Source organism: Lissotriton helveticus, chromosome 4_1 (assembly GCF_964261635.1).
Source record: "Lissotriton helveticus chromosome 4_1, aLisHel1.1, whole genome shotgun sequence".
NCBI classification, from domain to species: domain Eukaryota; kingdom Metazoa; phylum Chordata; class Amphibia; order Caudata; family Salamandridae; genus Lissotriton; species Lissotriton helveticus.
In genome coordinates this window covers 1,437,561,599-1,437,583,212 of record NC_136063.1, presented here as the reverse complement: position 1 = coordinate 1,437,583,212, position 21,614 = coordinate 1,437,561,599, and the positions used below count along the sequence as shown (strand labels likewise).

General features: G+C 45.8%; 1 protein-coding gene across 2 annotated transcripts in view; it reads right to left on the bottom strand.

Annotated features, from left to right (window-relative positions):
- SIRT5 (sirtuin 5) overlaps nt 1-21,614 on the bottom strand; it is a 138,451-nt gene that overhangs the window by 78,181 nt on the left and 38,656 nt on the right. For both annotated transcript variants that reach the window (XM_078687993.1, XM_078687992.1), the window contains exon 3: nt 14,774-14,907. In XM_078687993.1, coding sequence (XP_078544119.1) covers nt 14,774-14,907 — 134 coding nt within the window. The remainder of the gene's footprint in view (nt 1-14,773; nt 14,908-21,614) is intronic.

The following is a 21,614-nucleotide window of genomic DNA, read 5'->3' as shown; positions in this document are numbered from 1 at the left end:
GCAGAGTGACTGGTGCAGGTTTGTAAAGTTTTGTAAATTTCCCACTAGCAAATCACCAGCCATCCAAGGCACTGACCCTGCGAATGTAGATTTATGACTGCCTTTGAGAATGAGGTCTGTAATGTTTAGGATCAATGCTATCTTGATTTTCTCAATGTTAAAATTGTGGACATTGAGTGTAAGTATGACTTGAATGACCTGCTATGACCATGACCAGAGGCACACAATACAGCATGGGCGCTTTTACAAAAAAACAATCTCCAACTCGACAAACCAATGCTTTTTTTTGTCAAAGCGTTTCATGCCGCGGTTTTACTTTGATGTCAGCCACACCCCTTTCTGGAGACGCAGCTTGTCTAAAGAAAGGGGTGCGGCATCCATGAATGTGAAAGCGCCGCATTTGCGCTAGTAATTTGCAATACAATAGGTCTCGCATTTGCAAGAGTTTAAGCTATTGCATCGCCAATAGCTCAAACTCTCGTAAATGCGAGACCTATTGCATTGCAAATGCTTGTATTTTTTATACTTGGATTCTTTTAAATTATCTTGCATATTTTGTTGAGTTGTTTATGTTTTATTGTGGTTGTGTCAGAGTGAATGCAAGAATGATTCAGTGGATGGATGGGTGAATGAATGTTTGAGCTCAACAATGAGTGCCAGAGTTCATGTATGATGACTTACTGAGTGCCTAACCCCAATTGCAGAAAAGGCACTTTCATTCATAGCATTGCCAATGCTTGTTTGAGATAAGGGGGTGATCTGAGTCGCATGCCTTAAGCATGCATGCTTCAGGAGAACTTTGTTGTTGGCTTGAACTATTTTTAAAGGGACAAGAACCAGTTTTTGACTGATGTGCACTGAACCTCAGGGAAGGGGAGACTGTGGCCCTCATTCTTTTTCTAGCCATAATGTGGTCACTTTAATTGTCCAGTTGCACTGTGTAATGCTCTTTCTACATTTTCTCCCTTAAATGATTAATTGCTTCTGCCTGTTTTGTAAGAAGTATTTTCATTTTAGGTGTTGTTTTTTCCCTGTTTTGTTCCCAGCGGTATAAAATTATTTACTTTTTTGGTGTATGTGCTACCAGTACAATCTTAGGCTTTGTTGGATACTTTCTCCAAGCTTTTTGCTGTGTGATTCGGTATTGGCAAGTCTTTTTAGGTCACGTCCACAATTTGAAAGCAGTAAAGAGGGGAGGTAGGCACGCCGGCAAAGAGGAGCATTTGGCATGGGTGACAGGCGGTTTGACACCATTGAGGATTTACTCTCCTTGTGGTGCTTGGCGTTGGGAGTTGGTGGGGTGGTTACAAAGTTAGTTTCTCAGTCGGCCCAAGTAGAGGTCTGTCCTAAGGCTGTTTTTCCCTCCGTTATCCAAGAGGCTCGGGGAAGAGGGGCTATGCTTTAGGGATGCCTTGGAGGTGGCGGGTTGAAGCCCCCTCAGTCTAGACCAGGGGTTTCCAACCATTTATGTAAAAAGAACTACTTACGTTCCATGAAAATCCTCCTGAGCTACTAATATTGTGCAGTAGTAACCACAGCAGACAATATCACATAAATGGCCACCATATGCAAGATTACTAGCAGTGGCCACCCCGAGCATCAGGCATGGTTTCCAGCAGTAATGTGAACAAGCATTTGCAATTCAATAGGTCTCGCATTTGTTAAAGTTAGAGATGTTGGCGTAGAGAATGACAATGTTTTTTACTTTTTTTTTTTTATTTGCAGCAGAGTAATTATATTTGCCTAGTGCCATTGCTATTGGTATAAAAAAAGCAAAAAACATTGTCATTTTTAACACCAATAGCTCTAACTTTAACAAATGCGAGACGTACTGCATTGCAAATGCTTGTTTAGTAATGTAACGGTAAATTATTCAAAACATTACAAAATGTATTTTGTAGACTTTCTCCCACAACGAATGCACACATTTACAGCGTGCTTTGACAGATTTATTCATTAAGTTTCACAGACGGCTTATTTTAGAAAAAATTCAGTCTTCGACTTCACCGCACTCCTTTCAAGTAATGTTAGTTTGTTTTCTTGTGAAGCAGAGTCTTTTGAACAATTTGCGCATGGATTCACGCAGTAAGAGCACGAATTTGTTTCAGCAACAATATCGTTGGACTATTCTTTTCAAATTACTATGCATTGTGCATATTTTTGAGATTCTTTTAACATCTTAGACCGCACTGAGTTCTTAAAATAATACAAGTATATTTGGGAAAACACCTTTTACGAAATATATGTGGGGAGCATAATTGACTAGAAATATATGTTACCCATTACTTTTCTTTACGTTATCTAACTTTGCCCCATTTATAACATGCTACCGCACGTGCACTATGCGGATTTAACTGAATAAAATGTTTTTTTGCAACACATTTAAACACGTGATCAGCTTGGCACTTTCCACCTCGCGATGGACCATTGGCTCTTGGTTTTCCTGTACAGTGTATGCACTTAGAGAGCCTACTTGTTTAACAGGGAATCACAAGTGCATTCATCTTGCAGGCAACAGGGTCATTATTTGAATGGTGCAACAGGCGCAGTGACACCGGGCCCAAAATTTGTCGGAACTCCTCTAAACACCTAATATTGCTATATTTTAGAACTAAACAGGCACTCATAAGTGCAGGTATCTACCAGGCACTGGGGCCATGATTTCAATAGTACGGCATGGGCACTGACACCAAAAGCTCCAGGCACTGCACTAAACACAGATTAGTGCTATATTTTACAACTAAACAGTCAGTCACAAGTGCAGTTATCTTTCAAGACACTTGGGTCATGATTTGAATGTTGCAGTGACACTGGGCCCAGAAGTTGTCAGAACTCCTCTAAACACAATGGTAATCTATTTTACTACTAAACAGGCAGTTACAATTGCAGTCACCTTGCAGTCAAAAGGGGCATATTTGAATTGGTGCAATAGGTGCAGTGGCACCCGGGCCAAAAGCTTTAGGGACCCCACTAAAAGCAGAATATTGCTAAATGTTACTACTAAACAGGCAGTCACAAGTGAAGTTATCTAGCATGCACTAGGATCATAATTTCAATGGTGCAGCAGGTGCAGTAACACCAGGACCAAAAGCTCTCCCACTAAACACCTCATATTGCTAAATTTAACAACTAAACAGGCAGTCACAAGTGCAGTTCCCTTGCAGGCACTAGAGACATGACTTCAATGGTGCAGCAGCTGGAGTGACACCAGGGCCAAAAGTTATCATAAATCCTCTAAACACCAAATATTGCTTGATTTTAGTACCAAACAGTTAGTTACAAATGCAGTTATCTTGTAGGCACTTGGGGCATGATTTGAATGGTGCACCAGGTGCATTTGCAGCAAGCCCAAACGTTGTCAGAAGTCCTCTGAGTCTGAACACAAAATATTGATATTACATCAAACAATTCTATTATTGCCCTCTTTCATTTCATTTTTCAACATTGCTATTACTTACCCGCACTACGCCACTAGTAACAGCACAATATAATGCCTTTTTACCCATAATCAAGTCATAACACTTTAACAGATTTTCTGTAACTTGCATTGTACAACTACACAGCAAGGAAGCTACAACTTAGAACAAAAAACTGCTTATTATTTATCACTTCACAATCAGGTTTCAGAGCAGGGTTCTCAACTGAGACCACACTGCTGGGCGTCAATGAGATACAACGCTAGCGTTGGACGCAGATGATACAGTGGCCCTTATATTATTAGATCTAAGCGCCGCGTTTGATACGTTTTCTCACACCGTATTAATAAAGTCCTTACAGGCATTGGGCATCTCTGGATCGGCGCTTGGCTGGCTATCTTCCTTCTTATCGGAGCGAACATTCCAGGTCTTTTCCACTAGGGCCACCTTAAAGTCCTACTCATCCCTGTATGGGGTGCCACAGGGCTCAATTTTGAGCCCTCTCTTTATTAACATCTATGTGCAACCCCTGGCAGTGATTGCTGAAGAAGCAGGGTTGGCGTTGTTTTCATACGCCGATGATACTCAAATCATATTTTCTCTATCGGCTGAAAAGAGACGGGGTCCTTCTACTCTGCAATTGGGCTTGCGCAATATTGCATCGTGGATGCAACTTAATTTGCTCAAGCTCAATGGGGAAAAGATGGATGTGCTAATTTTTGGTAAAAATTCTGAACATTGGGGCCCTCAACATTGGCCAGCTGAAATGGGGCCGTTACCTACGCCTTCCTCTCAGGTCTGTAATCTAGGCTTTATTATTGACAATAAATTGTCAATGAAACAACAGGCAGTACAAATTGCGGCCACCTGTTGTACCATTTTAAAATGGTTAAAAAAAATCATTTGGATGCTCCCTGTGGATACCTAAAGGACGGTAGTCCAGGCACTTGCAACATCTCGCCTGGACTATGGCAACGTCCTTTTTCTGGGTTCAAACAGGGATGTGTTGCGTAAGCTTCAGGTGGTGCAGAACTCTGCAGCCAGATTGCTGTGTGGACTTCCTAGAATGTCCAACACGGTTAATGCCCTGAGAGAATTACACTGGCTCAGGGTGGAACATCGTATAAAATTTAAAGCCCTATGCTATATGCTTAGAATTAAGATTGGCTCTGCTCCTAAATACTTACAAGTTCTGGTACGCCCCTACCATCCTTCTCGCCTGCTTCGCTCCTCCGCAGAAGAGCTATTTGAAATTCCCAGGATTAAATTGACGAGAATGGGAGGTCGCTCCTTCTCTCTTCTTGGGCTAACTCTGTGGAATTCTCTGCCTGATGTGATGCGGAAAGAGAAGCTGTACCCCAATTTTCGCAAGCAATTAAAAACTAGGCTTTTTAATCAACAATTCTAATTTCAGATTTTCAGAGTCTCTTTTGTGGCCTGCGCTTGGAAACCCTTGTTGGGCAGCTGTGCGCATTAGAAAAATAAATTAACATAACATAACATAGGCAGAAACTAATGCATTTACCAATGCTTGTTTTTAGTGCTACTGAATTATGAATGTGGATTCGCAGTGGGTCCCATAACCACATTCATAGGAAGTCTGCTTTAACTAATCAACTAAGACTGCAACCAAGTTCTGTGAAGGAATATTTCTATGAACTATAATATATATCTGAACTGCCAAGCAAGTCATCAACAATTCATTAAAGGGATTTGGCCATAAGGGCAAGATGGCGGTCATACTGTGAAGGAGATCGTGTCCACACCCAGTCATCCGTAAGAATCCTGTCTGCAAAGCAGCCCAGCTCTAGAGGCAGTGTTGGACTGTTACTTTTAAGTCTTAGCCAGAGATTGAGGTTTTACGGGTCCGCCTTCACCACATGATTCTACGGAGATGTCCCCGTTTCTGTACCAGCCTGAGGGCAGCAAACAGACTGGAGAGGGTAAAAGGCAGAGGATGGCACTTTGTGACCTCAGTGGTGGAGAGTAAAGGAGCAGGGATAATCCTGAACTTTGAAACTCCCAATACAGAGCAATAAGTCCAAGGCAGAAAGAGAATGCGAGATGGTATAAGAAGGGAACACTTCCCAATCACCATGCCAAGCAGGAGATGAACACACCTTAGAACCCACCGGGGTGAAGCTAGTATGATAAAACCGGAATCATAACGTATTGTTTGATTTGTCTGTTAATATAACACAATATATGGTAAATCTGACTTACTGCATAGTCAACCTTATTATTGTTGAGAATGCCTATTATGCAAGGGAAACATTGACCAGATGATGTAATACACTTTCTAAGAATGATTAAGTTCTGTTGTCTGAAGTTGAGAATTGCAACTCATTGAGGTTCAGGTAAACACTGCATTCCACAATGAAAACTAAATAAAGAGCTTATAAAACGAAAGAAAAACAGAGCATCAACAAAGATTGAGATGGTTTGCTGAGCCCCCAGCTCTGAGCAATGGGATATTGAGGCTGGGGGTAGCAGTGGTGAGTGCCCGGAGGTAGACAGGTGATCACCTAGAAAATGGCAACAGCCTCCGGATGAGCATGGAGGTGCAGAGCCTGAAGAAGACGCACTGGCCGTCGAGTTGCAGACCGCAAACATGGCACCCTTGATCCTTTCGGAAAAATAGGGAAGCCCGTATTCTGAATACAGAAGCATTAATGGGGGTACACCAGTGAGTGGAGGGCTCTCAAGAAACTTTTTGTAGGGCCGAGTTTGGGCTCAGCAGTTGGGGGGGGGGGGGGGGGGAGAGCTTGTTGGTTCAGGGTCTTGCAAGACAGGATTTGATGTGCTCTGCCCTCCTCCCAGATTTCGAGGAAAAGCAAGATGGAGTCCAAGAGATGTCAGGCCAAAAGAACATGTCCTACCGACACTAGCCCTAAGAGGCATAACTACAAACCTTTGGGGCGATAGCCAGTGGCAAGGTCACTAGTGGCTTGGCTGCTCTTCCTCCTACTCATCAGATTCATGAGGACATTAGGTGTGGGGGGGGGGGGGGGCAGGTAGAAGTCAGATCAGCTCATGGTCCTGGAAATGGAGTCCCCTCCATACATTAATCAAGGAATCCCACGGGGAGACACCAACAAATGAAGAAGTTTGGGCTGTTTGTGCTCTCCCCGCTTTAATATGGGTATTGACACTACGGAGGAAAATGGGCTGGCAGCGATGCAAGATAATGGAATGAAAGGGGTCATCTTGGGCTGCGAACTCAGCCATCCCGCTGGCTGAAACTGCAGCATATCCTGGGCCACTGGTACCACGAGCCATCATTTTTACAAGCTATTCACTCCAGGAGGGGCCAAAGGTGTAATATGTTTGGTTATGTCCAGCCTTGTCTTTACCCATATGCTGATGGACCCGGTCAGTCAGTATCGTAAAATGTATTAAAAACGAATTTCCCCTAGAAGGGTGATCAGGAGTGGTTGTAGGTAGCACCTAGAGCGGGCAGGCCAGGGAATTGCCTGTCTGACACTAATATGCTTTGGCTTCTTTGTGCTTCTTAGTAAGCCCGTCTCCCACCCAGTACTAGAACTCTTCCCTTGGCCTTGAATGCTCAACAAAACATGTTTGAATGGTGTCAGAGACCAGGTCAGTCTCCCACAATTGGCATCCGCCAGTGCTGTGTGCAAATATTCACATCAGCATCCACTACAACTGCGTTCTTCTACAACCACAGACTATTCTCCAACCATTATGTTCAGCACATAAAACAAAAAGAGGCAAAGGATGTCTGAATGTAAATATACTGCAGCAAGATCTCAGGCACGTAGTTGACAGGGTCACAGAAACTGAAGGCGGAATATCCAAATTAGAAGACAAAAGAAGATACTGCAAACTTCAGTCCTATGACTACCTAAAAAGGGAACCGGGTAGATGGAATAATCAATGCCTATTGGGCTTGCTTGAAGAAGTAGAGGGCATGTAAATGGAATTTTTTCGGCAGCGATGGATCTATGTAACTATCCTAGGGGAGAAACTCTCTCAATGTTTCATTGTAGAACGGCACACCCTGCTGTCTCACAGAAACCACCTCCACAGCCCACACATCCACGTCGCCGTCCAATGATGGAGAGTACCCTTGACTATAAAAAGAGGGATGAGATCACAAAAGTGGAGAGAGATCTGGAGGCTATCGCCGATGAATCACATGATATTTGCAGACTACACCATGAAGGTGCAACAGCAGAGATAATCGTTTGAGGAATTCAACTAAAAACTCCAGACGAGGAACCTCCGATACATGCTACTGTACCTGTTGAAACTGAACATTCTCTTACAAGCTAAATGAATTTTCTCAAAAAAGCCAGAACCAGAGTGGTACTGGGATGAGGAGAAGCCTTCAAAATTGCATGGGGTAAGATGACTTTACACCCAAAAAGAACTACCGAAAATTAAATGAAGTTTCTGGGCAAATCGCTTAATGCTCCTTGCTTACTAAAAATTAAATGACGTTTCTGGGCAAATCACTTAATCCTCAGTGTCTACCAAAAATTAAATGAAGATGTCGTTGTTGGTGCTTATGTAAAGCACTTCCAGAAATAGTGAACTGGGAGGAGCTTCGCGCGGATCCAAGATGGACGCGTGAGCAAAGGGCTCCCGAGACACCCTTCCGCCACCCTCATCTATCCTGAAACAAATCCTGATTTGGACGACGGGTATTTCTTGCTAATGCCCTGCTGATCGTAAAAACTTTTTCCAGAATTCGATTTGGCCGCCGGGAACTGGACTTGCTGCACCCCGTAATCTGAGGCCTAAGACAGAGGCCATCCAGGGGCTTGAGTTCCCGAGGTGCCCAGGTGGCAATTGAACAACAACGGCTGGAGAGACGCCTTCGCTGCCCCTGTAGTACTTTCGGTTTCGATTTCGGTCATTGTTGGTACCGACTCATTGCTGATTGATACTGCTGCCCTGGTTTAGTCGCCAACTCTACTCTGGCTGTCGTTCCTTGACCTCTCGACTTAACAAGCTTGCCATAGAGAGAATCATTTTGACTAGATCTCAGAGGACCCTTCGGAGCTCGTCGTCCATCATGGCGGGCAGGACGGACGCTGAGAGGCGCAACACCAGAGGCCCGAATTGAGGGGGAACTGTTCAGGCCCAGACTATAGAACGCTTTACTCGCCCGAAGGGGTCCCCGGGTGGACCGAGCAAGGCCCTCGGAGAGGCTGGTGACGGTACCCCTGCGACTGAGGAGCCGACTCTGGCGAATGTCATGGGCGCCATTGCCAGTATCCAGACTGCGATGGGTCAGCAGTATGAAACTCTAGCTACAAAGCTGGACACAGTGGCGATTGAGGTCAACCTTATCAGGACGGACCTGGGGAAAACCAATGAACGAGTCAAATCTCTGGATATTAAGACAGCAAGCCTCATTACGGATGTCTCGGATCTTCAGACCGAGGTCCGCGATCTTCGCATGGCCAGAGACTCGTTTACCCGTCGGCTGGATGATTTCGAGAGCCGGGCCAGACGCAATAATGTTCGTATCATAGGCGTTTCAGAGGATTCTAGGGACGTAACTACGGACCTTTTGGTAGAGGACCTTATCCAGAACTACTTGTCACCGAAGGGCCTTAGTAATCTTTTTGCGATGGAGCGTGCTCATAGGATTCCAGGTGGGAAGCCCAAGCTTGGTGCTGCTCCGAGGCCTATCATTGCCAGGATTTTTAATTTCTGAGAGAGACGCTATCCTGCCGGCCTCCCGTACTAATGGTCCCACTAAGTTTGAAAATGTGTCGATCAGTTTCTATCCGGACTTCGCTCAGGCAGTGCAGAAGCAACGTATGGGCTTCACGGGGTGAAACGACGCCTCAGGGACATGGAACTGAAATATGCCATGCTTTTTCCGGCTCGTCTGAGGATTGAACATAATGAACGTGCATTTTTCTTTGATCGCCCTGAGGTGGCCAGTGACTGGCTGGACACTTTGCAGACACAGCGTACCAGCCCGGAGAGTTCGAGAGGTGCCGAGGGCGGCCTGGAAGAACAGGAGTAGTGAGTCGGTGCCGATGAGCCATTATTGGATGCTTTGCAGTGGCTCTGTGATAGCGATGTTTATATGTTGTAGATACCCGGGGGTGGGGGGATTTGGGACTCTTCCTCCTCAGGGGACACTTTTCTCTCTCTTCTTGTAGGTTAGTTTCATGGGGCGACAGGCACACTACAAGTTGGGGTGGCTTTCTGGTCTACCGCAGGGGTGCAGGGTGGGGGGTTGTGTGTTGAGGGTTCTTTGGGGGGTGGGTCTTTTCTTGTTTGTTTGTTTCGAGGCTCCGATTTGGTCGCTATTTTATCATTTGTGCCTGCTTTGTGGCGGGGGGGACTGTTGGCTTTTGTCTGGGATGGGGGGTAGGGGGCCGAGGGTGCTGAGCTGGAACGTTAATGGTCTCTGGGATAGAATAAAACGGGGGATAGTTTTACAGTATTTGAAGCGACACTCCCCGGATATTGTTCTACTGCAGGAGACGCATCTGGTAGGAAATACGTGCCGCGCGCTGAATAGACGGGGCTACCGCTTGGTGGCCCACTCTGGATTCACCACTGGGTCGAGGGGGGCGGGTATCTTGGTTAGAAACTCCCTCCCCCTTGAAGTGGATGACGAGGTGCTGGATGATAGAGGCCGTTATGCCGCTGTCGTGGGGCGATGGGAGGGGAAGACTATCTCCATTTTGTCTGTGTATGTCCCCCCTGGTCTACAGTCTACCACGTTTTCTGATTTGAGTGGGGTGGTCCTGGGACTCCCCGATGGCTTGCTGGTAGTGGGTGGCGATTTTAATTCGGTTGTCAGTGGAGAGGAGGACCGTAGCCCTCATAGAACCCTCCCCACGTCGCAGCTATGGTTGGGAAATTTCTTGGACACGTTGGGATTAGCAGATTGTTGGAGACAACTTCATCCTGGACAGCTCCAGTACACCTTTTATTCGGGGGCCCATGGTAGTCTCTCGAGACTCGATTACATTCTTATACCAGCGGCACAGATGGTCTCCATGAGGGAAATTAGGCATTTGGCAAGGGGGATTTCAGATCACTCCCCACTATGGCTCACTATTGATGTGCGGCTGGCGTCCGGGGGTCGGGTCGCTCCTATTAATCCATGGCATCTTCGTAACCCCAACATTAGTAAGGAAGTGGTTAGGTGTATGGATTATTACTTTGCAGAGAATGAAGGGTCAGTATCCTCCCCTGTTACTCTATGGGAGGCGTGTAAAACTGTGATCCGGGGTCAGACTCTCTCTTGGATTGCGAGCGAAAGGGGGCGCAGAACTATGGAAGTGGTACGCATTGAAAATGATATTTCTGAGTTGGAGGAACAGATGGAATCTGTAATTACGCCTGATAGCTTGCACTCCTTGGCGCTTAAACAGTTTGAATACAGAGCTCTGGTGACCGATGCGGCTAAGGCGATGAATCGTGAACAGCAGGGACGCCTGTATGATGTGGGTGACAAGGCGGGGAAATTGCTTGCTTGGCTTGATAAACGGGATAGAGTGAATCGTGTGGTGCCTGTTATTGAGCGAGTGGATGGTGTGCGAGTTGTGGACCCGGTCGAGATAGTTGAGGTCTTTGCCCAGCACTTTCGGAAGGTTTACTCGCCGGTCTCGGACAGACCTGAGGAGGGCTCGCACATGTTGCTCCGCGATATCACGTTGCCTACTTTGTCGGATTCGGACAGGGAGCTTATGGAGGCGGATTTTTCTACCGATGAAGTAGCGCTCGCTATCCGTGCACTTCGCTCTGGTAAGGCTTCGGGCCCGAACGGTTTACCAGTTGAGCTGTATAAGTTGTGTCCCGACAAAATGGCGCCGTACCTTCGTCGGACATTCTTGGCGTCACGAGATCTCAGGCTTCTTCCCCGGGATCAGAGACTGGCGTCCATTGTGGTCATCCACAAGGATGGTAAGCCTCGGGAACACTGTTCGTCATATCGGCCGATCTCGCTTTTGAATGTAGAGCCTAAGGTTCTTGCTAAAATCTTGGCGAGCCGCATGGTCGCGGTGATTTGGTACACCCTGACCAGTCCGGGTTTATCCCCCACCGTAATACTGCACTCAATCTTCGACGTCTCCACGGTGTCTTGGCGAGGGCGGGGTCTCTTGCGGAACCGGCCATTTTGGTCTCCCTTGACGCCTCGATGGCCTTTGACACGGTGGAATGGCCTTATTTGTGGGCTACCCTCGCTAAATTTGGCTTTGGTCCTAAGTTTATTGGGTGGGTCAAACTTCTATATGAACAGCCGCTTGCACAGGTGGTGGTTAACGGAAGGGCCTCGGATCCTTTTGTCCTCGGGCGTGGCACGAGACAGGGCTGCCCTCTGTCGCCACTCCTTTTTGCGCTTGCTCTTGAACCCCTTGCCGCGTGGCTCCGATGGGAGCCCTCGCTCAAGGGCATACGGTGGTCCCCTACCTTCGAGGATCGGGTGTCGCTTTATGCCGATGATATACTGTTGTATCTTACTTCTCCCCGTAAGTCATTGGGTGTCCTGTTTGATGTCCTGAGCTCTTTCGGGAAAAACTCTGGTTTGGTTATCAACTGGGCTAAATCCTGTATTTACCCACTTATGGGTGGACAACCTTCTCTGCCTCGCTACTGCCCTATACCTGTCTCCAGTGTTGGTTTCAAGTATTTGGGGATCTACATTTCTATGGACCCCAAGGTCCGATTTGACCGGAATCTACTGCCTCCGCTTGCCCGACTTCGGTCGGATATAGCGGCGTGGTGTGGATTGCCTCTTTCCCCTTTGGGGAGGGCGGCCTTGTTTAAAATGATGTCTCTTCCCCGATTCTTATACGTCATCTAGAACACGCTGGATCTGGTTCCAGCTGGCTATTTCCGTGAAATCGAGGGCCTCCAGAGGAAATTGATTTGGGGCGGGCGGCCACGCATAGCGCTGGCGAAATTGACTTTGCCCTGGTATGACGGTGGTATAGCTTTACCGGATGTCAAACGCTATTATTGGGCGTCCCAGTTGAGTGCTATTAACCACGCCATGTATGGTCCTGTTCCTAATCCCGCTTATGATATGGATAGGTGGCAATTGCCGGGGGGCGATTATAATGGAGCGCTTTACTCCAAGATTGACAGGAAGTGTCTGACAGGCCCCACTGCGGTGGCAATACGTGTATGGGATAGTGCAACATCGGCCACGGGCTGGACTGATAAACTCACTAGGGCGACTCCCCTATATGCGGCTGAGAGATTGGGTGGTCTGTGGTCTTCGAAGGGATTCGATAGATGAGACCTTATCGGTATCAGCAAAGTGGGTGATCTTTGGGCCACTGATAGAGTCAAAACTTTTGACGAGCTAAAACGGGAATATAAGCTGAGTGATAGAGAATATTTTCGATATCTTCAGATCCGTCATGCAGTCGATTCGGTCTTCCCTGCTGGTACCTCGATCCCCGAGTCTTCTCCCTTGGAGGATAGAGTGCTGGATGGACATGTCCCCGACAGCACTATCTCCCTCTTATATAAAAAACGTATTAATACCCGGTCGGACCTTCTCATACAGCTACGTGAGGCATGGACTGGCGACAGGCTGGCGTTAGACGATGAGGACTGGCAGGCTGCAGTATCCTCCCCAAGGGAAGTCGCTATTCCGGCGCGTCTCCGACTGGTGCAGCTGAAGGTTCTTCATCGTATCTATGTCACGGGTCCACGATTGGTACATATGGGTTATTCTGTGGATGGGTTATGTCGGCGTGGATGTGGTTTGCTTGCTACCTTCCTCCATATTATATGGGAATGCCCGGCGGGAGTGGTTTTCTGGAATCGAGTGCATGCTGTGATGAGAGAAGTGACGGGTGTCGGGCTACTCCCTGAGGCCCGATGCTGTTTGCTGAATATTTGGGAACCGAATGACTGTACTGTTGCTCAGACTCAATGGGTCACGCTGGGCAACATTATTGCAAAAAGAGACATTGCTCAACTCTGGGGGTCTCATAGGGCACCATTGGTCTCGAACTGGGAGGAGAACATGGACTGGTGCATGTTCAGAGAAAAAATTGTGTACATCTCCCGAGGTAGGCCCAGGAAGTGGGATAGGATTTGGGGTCAGTGGAACTCGTATCGTGGAGAGATTTGTGACCCTCCCCTTGCAGAACCCCCTGACACTTTAGGATCTCCGTGACTGTACGTTCCAGTATATTGATTTTCTGTTCTTTGTGAAGTATTGCTCGCTCTTGGTCCCCACTCCCCACCTCCATGTTTTTTAATGCTTGCTTTTAGTTTGTCTCCCCCATACCGCACGTAGCAGTCCCTATATTGATAATTTTGCCTCGCTTCTTTTTCTTGTGGGTTTTCTTCTTTTTTGTTGTTTGTATGTAATAAAATATAAAACCTTTTATTTATCCTCATCTGCCAGATGCTCCGAATCACATCATGCTTTTACGCTGCCGGACCTTCGGGTTGTCGGCTGATGAGCTGTGTACTGCTTTGTTCTTGTTATTTCGCATTACTGACCGGCCTTGGTGGTTGTAGGTCTGTATTTGTCCTCATTTTACAAAATAAAGGTTTTAAAAAAAAAAAAAAATAGTGAACTGCTGCAGAGCGAAGATATTTTTTCTATTCTCAGACTGAGGACGAAAATGGAGAGCTCGATACGGACCTGTCTCGGACACTGCCCACTTAAAACCGTATGTGATATGATGTGTGTTTTACCTAAAGCGCCATAATGCAGCCTGCATCACGGGGAGGACAGGGGTATTCCAGCAGACTGTGGGGCTGTACATTAGGGGGATTTTTGCCATGAATGATAATTTCAGCTTTAGCGGTCCTGCTTAATGACTGACTGTACTTCAGGAATATGCCCAACACGTCAAAAAAAGCTCAAATAAGAGTATAAGCGTATCGGCTCAGAGGCCTAAAAGCTTTGTGGACTGGAAAGCAAAAAAAACAGCAACTGTATTAAACTTGTTTTATATAACAAATGCTACGCATGTATAAATAATAAAAACATTTACAAAAAAAAAAAAACACACTGGCATGCCTTATTATGCACACTTGGCTAAATACTAGAAGCCTGCTTTAAAGATAAAAATAGCAAAAGGGGCATCATTGACACATTGCACAGTAGTGATAGGTGTCCTCTCCAGTCCAATGGTGCATAATTGATAATATATACTGTATACTTTTTAGAAGAAAAAAATATATAAAAAACAATATCATTTACAATGCTAAAAGCTTTAAACAATGTCACTGCAAGACCTATTGCATTGTAAATGCTTGTTACTATTTGGCGCCACATATTATATGATCTTCCACTGCTGGAAGTGGAATGTTAGCATAACGCATGACAAGAAAAGGCAACAGAACTACAACAAAAGTGATAGCAGTGGCCATAATGCACCTACCTGGGCTTGCCATTTTCTCCAGTAGCCTCCGGGTCCTCTGAAGGTGGGTACTCCACTCTCAGCACTGACGCCAGCCCCCGTGATGACAGCTATATGCTTTGCTTTAGCAAAGACCTCCCGAAAGTCAGCCATGCCTAAATAAATAGGTCTGAGGTAAGCGCAAGACAACAACAGAACCAGCTCTTTACACCTGCAATGGCAATGCTATTACATTTTTACATTTCTATTTCAGGCTGAATGACGTCACTTATGAATGCCAGGAGTAAACAATGCAGGCTATAGACAAGAGAAATGACCTTAGAAAGAATATGATAGTCTCTTCTCTTTAGACCAATATATTGGCACTCCCAGTCTGCCATCGGTTGGAATGCAAAAAAGCTCACAGCACTTACAGCACATCAAAAGCTCACACTTTGTCAAACTGATTGGAGTCTTTTGGAAGACAAAGTTCTGACTAAAGACATATCACTATGAGTTTTACATTTCATAGATGTACAAAATATTGATGTAAAAAGAGTGGAAAGTGTTCATCTAGAAAAAAACTATTTTCTTTGCAACCATAATTATCATGACTATTGTGGATGCCTGCCCTTCTTAGGAGCTCTTTAGCTAATTTTTATTTTCCAGCCCATGGAAAAGGAAATCCATAGGATGAGAAGGTCTTTGGGGCACTGTATGGACGGTAGTAAGCAGAAAGTGTCGCAGAGTCTTTACACATCTACTGATTCAGATCATTACTGCTTCCACAGATAGTCATGTCAAAGAAACCAGCACATTCAAGAGGTGTCTCAGTCAAAGGCAAATGCATCAGTCAGCAGAGAGCACTGCTCTACATGTACACCCTGATACTATCTTAACTGTTGTATTGAGCCACATTTGTAGGTGATTTAAAGCACAGAATAGTCAATGTGAGAGTGGGTTATCAGCCTGATCGCAATATTGAAGCATCCAGGAACAATTGGCTAAGGTGGAGTTGGCCTTGAAGTCAACTGTCGGCCAGAAGAGAATCCAGAAAAGTAGCAGCAGATTTAAATGGTGGTCAAAATTTGTAAATCATAACTCCTTTTCAGCTCCACTGTGCACTGTGCAAAGGAAGCACAAACGGTTTCAGCTGTTCAAGCAGTCTTAGGTCACATTGCCAGCGACAAGTACACTAAGGGAATGGAGCCACAATGAAGCAGTGAACATTTCTACAATTCTCAGACTAGAACAAGTTGGATCTTGAATCCCTAGGAATGGAAAATCCATAACCCAAGTCAATTTGTTCTGGGCACATATTTCTGATCATGTTCACAACGAAGGTGAGAACAGCAGGCACCAAAAGAATTGTCTACTCCAAGAGAGACTGGCCAGACTTCCCCTGGTCAGGCCTTTCCAGTTTCCAGACAGCTCCCTGCGCAAAAGAAAGGGGTGAGTCTACAAATGCCTGTGAGGACACGTGTTTGCTAGACATCCCAAGCAAGAAGAAGATATTATTGTGCATACCTAGGTTGGCGCTATCAAAGCTAGTTTTTGGTCATTAGAACAGCCAGGGATTGACAAGTTAAATAGATGCCCTTTACCCCCTCTCCTGTTTGCCCTCACAGTGGAACCTCTAGCCATTAAGATTAGAAAGGATAAGGGAGTGGTGGGGATACCATTTAGTATCACGTAACTTAAAATACACCTCTTTTCCCATTGTTATTGTTAACTTAGTCTTGTATAGCGCCCACTCACCACCAGGTCTCTAGGCGCTGGAAACAAACAGCAACAACAATACGTAAAGGAAAAATACTCAGGGAGTTATAATAAGATTTATTTAACTGGATCAAGTGCCTTCTTAAATAACAAAGTTTTTAACAGCTTCCCATGGTATCTTACTGGTGTCAATTAACCAAGAGCAATTGATCAAGCAGGTTATGGGCATAAAACATCATTATCAAGGGGTTTCGTAATGTTAAATAAACTTGGGGAAATCAGCGCTTATGGGAACAGGGAGAACAACACATGTAAGGGAAAGTATAGAAACAATCCCACTCTTTAGGTAGGTGAATGATATGATTAGATTTGTGGGAATCTTCATCATTAAGCCCAGACATTGGGGTAGATTTAAGGCTACCTACCCAACCCTCATAAATAAGAAAAAAAGACCTCTATTTAGCAGCTTCTATTTATCTCACGACTGGGCAGAGTCACAATTTTGAAGATGATTACACTACCAGGATTAGTACGTTCATTTCAAGCTTTCTTGGTTCCACCTTCTAAACAGGAACTGGCGAAAGTCTTGTGACAGATTCATCTGGGGAGGAAATCATGGCATCTAGAAAGGTGATGCACACAAAAAGAAAGAAAAGGAAGCCTGAATTTTCCCAATCTGGAAAATTATTTTATAACACTCAACTACTGGAGATGTTTGAAGTGTTCCTTTGTGAAACAGGAAACAACTTCCACCATGGACCTTGCAGTGGGCAGACGTTCTGGGATCTAGTGTGGCACCGCTTGCGGCACAGACCTGCAGTACTTTATACACTGGACTTTCTGAGGCAGCTGGTGGAGGTGTGGGACAATATTTCGGAGAATCCAGCAATTGCAACTTTTTCATCAAACTAGACACCCTTACATTATAATCCAGAATTTACGCCATCCTTGAGATGGGGAGGCTTTCAGTAAATGGAGGGAGGAGACACTGAAATGCATGGCGATACATATAATTCAGGATAAATTAAAACCTTGCTTACCTGTAAATGAGAATTCACTGTCAACGAGCCTACGAGCTTATATTGCTTCCAGATTCACCATTGGACTTCATCCCAGGGCAACAGAGAAGCAGTAATGAGAGATTTAACACCCTTTAAAAAATTATTCAAACAATATCACTCCACAAGATGGCTAGTTTCATCTTTATTCTCCGTGTTAACTCCAACCTACAAAAGCTACTGACCTTATAGGACTAGATGGGAAAATATACTGAGCAAGACAATTACCCAAGAACAATGGCAAACATTGCAGCAGGACATACCAGGAGCAGCATGTAATGTTCAAAAAAGGAAAACTCTATACAAATTGATGTTTACACCCTGATGGCAAATGTTGGCACTTTTGTGATATGGAAGGGAATGGACTTCATATTTGGTGGAAGTGTTCAAAGACTTAATGAAAGGAGATACTCAACCATACTAAAAACATACCAGGCTGTCCTATTCCAGTTGATCCAGCAAGGATTATCCTGGGACGGAGACCTCAAGGAATGAAAAGTATACTGAAAAAACACATACGCTATTCGCGACAAAACAAAAGATTGCAACCAATTGGAAAAAGGTAGAACCACCTACAATTCTCAACTGGGTAAGACACTTGTGTGGTCATTGATAGCGAAGAAAAAAAATCACCAATGGCCGAATGGATGCAAGGAACAAATCTTAATCTATCTGTAAATCACTGAGTGACAACCTTAAGGGCGAAACTCCATCATTGTCTTTTCCGAGAAGTCTGCACACTTTGAAACTATTATGGAACCCCTGAATGTTCATGGGGGGATAAGGGAAACATTTGAAGTAATATATTGTCATGTAGATGGAAGCAAAACTTGATTATTAAGCTGCATTTATTCCGCAGGGATTTATTTTAAAATCTTCTAATTGAGTTTTCAGTATAGACATTGACAATGTAATGAACACAATATAAAGAGTATTAAAGTACAAGTTGACTAAAAGTAATGAATCACAATCAAGCATATGCAATTAGGACACAGGAGTACATTTTGCTTGTGGAGAGAAAGCAGCACCTCAGCATAACCAAAAGACCCCCAACTCAAAGGGAGAGTACTGGAGTGAGCTGGAGGGTTTGGAATGAGTAGAAGTCAACTGGTGTCCCCAGAGGGTGGCACACCCGAAAAAGGTGTGGTGGAGGTCACTTTGACAGCTACTAGTTGAAGCACATATTTCCAATATGGCCTCCAATTGACCTTTGTCCTCAGCCGTGAAGGCTGCAGAGGCATTTGTTTTGGCTTGTTCACTAGAAAATGTTACATGCATCAACCAATTGTCACGCTTGGGGAGTGGGCCCTTCATCCATGCTAGAGCCACTGGCTAGCAGTAACAGTAAGGCTAACAACCGTGTCTTTGTGCAGTGTATATCGGCAACGTAACGGAGAAGCATAGGAAGTGGAGCACAGAGGGGGGGGTCTGTGTCGGTGTGTGTGTGTGTCGGTGTGTGTGTGTGTCGGTGTGTGTGCGTGTCGGTGTGTGTGCGTGTCGGTGTGTGTGCGTGTCGGTGTGTGTGCGTGTCGGTGTGTGTGTAGGGGGGGTGTGTGTGTAGGGGGGGTGTGTGTGTGTCGGGGTGTGTGTGTGTCGGGGTGTGTGTGTGTCGGGGTGTGTGTGTGTCGGGGTGTGTGTGTGTCGGGGTGTGTGTGTGTGTCGGGGTGTGTGTGTGTGTCGGGGTGTGTGTGTGTCGGGGTGTGTGTGTGTCGGGGTGTGTGTGTGTCGGGGTGTGTGTGTGTCGGGGTGTGTGTGTCGGGGTGTGTGTGTCGGGGTGTGTGTGTGTCGGGGTGTGTGTGTCAGGGTTTGTGTGTGTGTCAGGGTTTGTGTGTGTGTCAGGGTTTGTGTGTGTGTCAGGGTTTGTGTGTCGGGGTGTGTGTATCGTGGAGTGTGTGTCGGGGTGTGTGTGTCGGGTGTGTGTTGGTGTGTGTAATGTCAGCAATCGCGTCAACTACGTTCTCCCAAAATGCCTAGGGGAGGGGGAGGGGACAACTGAACGCCAAGTGCAAGATGTCTGTGGGGTCTGTTGAACATCTGGGAAATGCAGAGGGTCTGGATAGATCAAACTGACGCAAGCAAAGTGAGTTACAATAGACTCAATAAATTACATTAAACTGAAGGAGTCTGTGTGGTAAGGCGAGACATGTTTTATTTGTTCACAGCAGTGGGCCCAGACTTTATCTGACAGAGGGGTCCCCAAGTCTGTCCTCTATTGTGCCCAGGCAACTGTGTCAGACAAGTGGAGAAGATTCTTACTCGTTTTATGTAGTTGTGAGACCCAGCCCAAGACACTGGCAGAAGTGTACATCTGTGTAAGGAGCAGAAATTCCTGCGGTTCACTGGGCTGCTGCAGTGCACTCAACTCCCACAGGGACCGGAACTGCTCAAGGGAAAGAAACGGTCCCCATGCACCCGAAATAGCGGACTCAACAGTAATGCCCAGCTGGCACAGCATGTTTGCAACACTGGCGTAATGAAAAGTGAGGGGGCCTCCCTGGAAGGTATGTAGAGGGGCCCCCTCCAAGCTCAATCAGGAGCTCTCCGGCCAGAGTGCAGTGCCGAGGGGGCCCCTTGGAGCTTGAGGCCCCTTGCACCGCGGGGGCTGCAGGGGCCTGTGTTATGCCCCTGGTTTGCAACTATTCTATCAGACATGGGAGGTAGAGACAGGTTGTCCAAGATGGGAAATCAGACAGTAAAGCAGCGGGAGTCTCACACACCGCGCCAATGTCCACTTAGCCCAATGCATACAGCGAACTGATTAAATAGAACTACACAGGCATGGCTGTTAGACAGCAGGTACAGTATCAAGACGGCCGTTGTCCAACTGATTACGCTCAATTGAAAGACGAGGGACAGGAGGTCCTGGGCTAAGCCTATAAATGGTATAGTGGGCGTGGCCAGGAGAAAGTAACATTTTGGGTATAGCAATTCCACTCATACGCATCTGTGAGTATCTCCCAGCGCAGCCTCAAGCTCCTCCCACCCCAAATGAGTTACTACATTAGAAGTGTGCAGACCTGGGCGGACCATTTCCCCCAGGCAGGATGAGAAAGTTTATAAACAAATAGAGAAGCTTCTGGAGGATAAGCATCTTAAATAATGCTGTCCACCCTGCCAAGGACAGGGTGAGGGCAAGCCATTTCCCAATCCGGGCTGGGAGGCCATTCAGCACTGCATCATAGTTATCACATAGGATAGATTCCGCCAACCGCATTATCTATATATGAAGATAGCACACTGTATCATGTTTCCACGTTAGTGTTAAGTCCAAGGGAAATGGAACAGTGGCAGCTGTAAGCAGAAATAAGTGGTTCCTGTTCCAGTTAATACGCAGGTCAGCGAAAACGCTGAAGTGGATGAAGTCCCAGATGATGGAGTGGACGTTGACAGTAGAATATCGCACAAAAAGCAACAGGTCATCGGAACAGAGGAAGAGGAGATACTGCAGGCCCCTATGAACAGGATTCTCCTGGACCATGGAGGCAAGCGACTATATAGTCAAGGCAAATAACAATGGCGATAAGAGGCATAACCCTGTTGTGATCCCCTGTTGTGATCCCCTGCCTATATTGAGTGGACTAGTAAGATGGCCATTAAACAGAATTTGGGTGGTTGGTTCTGTATACCGTTGTTTCATCATTTTCTTTTTGTAAACACATTTTATTCAATAGCAGTCAAGAATTTAGGAGCAATACAATGGGATTCTAGAGGTTACATCGTATATACAGTAGTTTTATCATGACCATGCCCATGAAATAATGTCCAAGACCCATCCAGCAGAGGATCGCGAACAGAAAGGTCCAATTTAGAGAATCTAAGGCTTTCTCTGTGTTGAGCAACAGAGAGATCACCAGAGTCTTAGGGTTTTATCGATGTAACAAGGAGGGTAGCGTCCAAAGATTGCTGGAGGTAGGTAGCCCTGCCGGGGATAATGCAGGAATGATCTGGTTGTACCAAATTGAGCATTAATGGATTGAGCCAATTAGCCAGGATTCAGGATTGGATCTTGATGCTGAGGTTTAAAAAAAGAGATTGTTATATATGAGCTGGCCTCCCATGGATCTTTTATTGGCTTTAGGATCAGGAAAATGAGGGTGTCTCTGGTT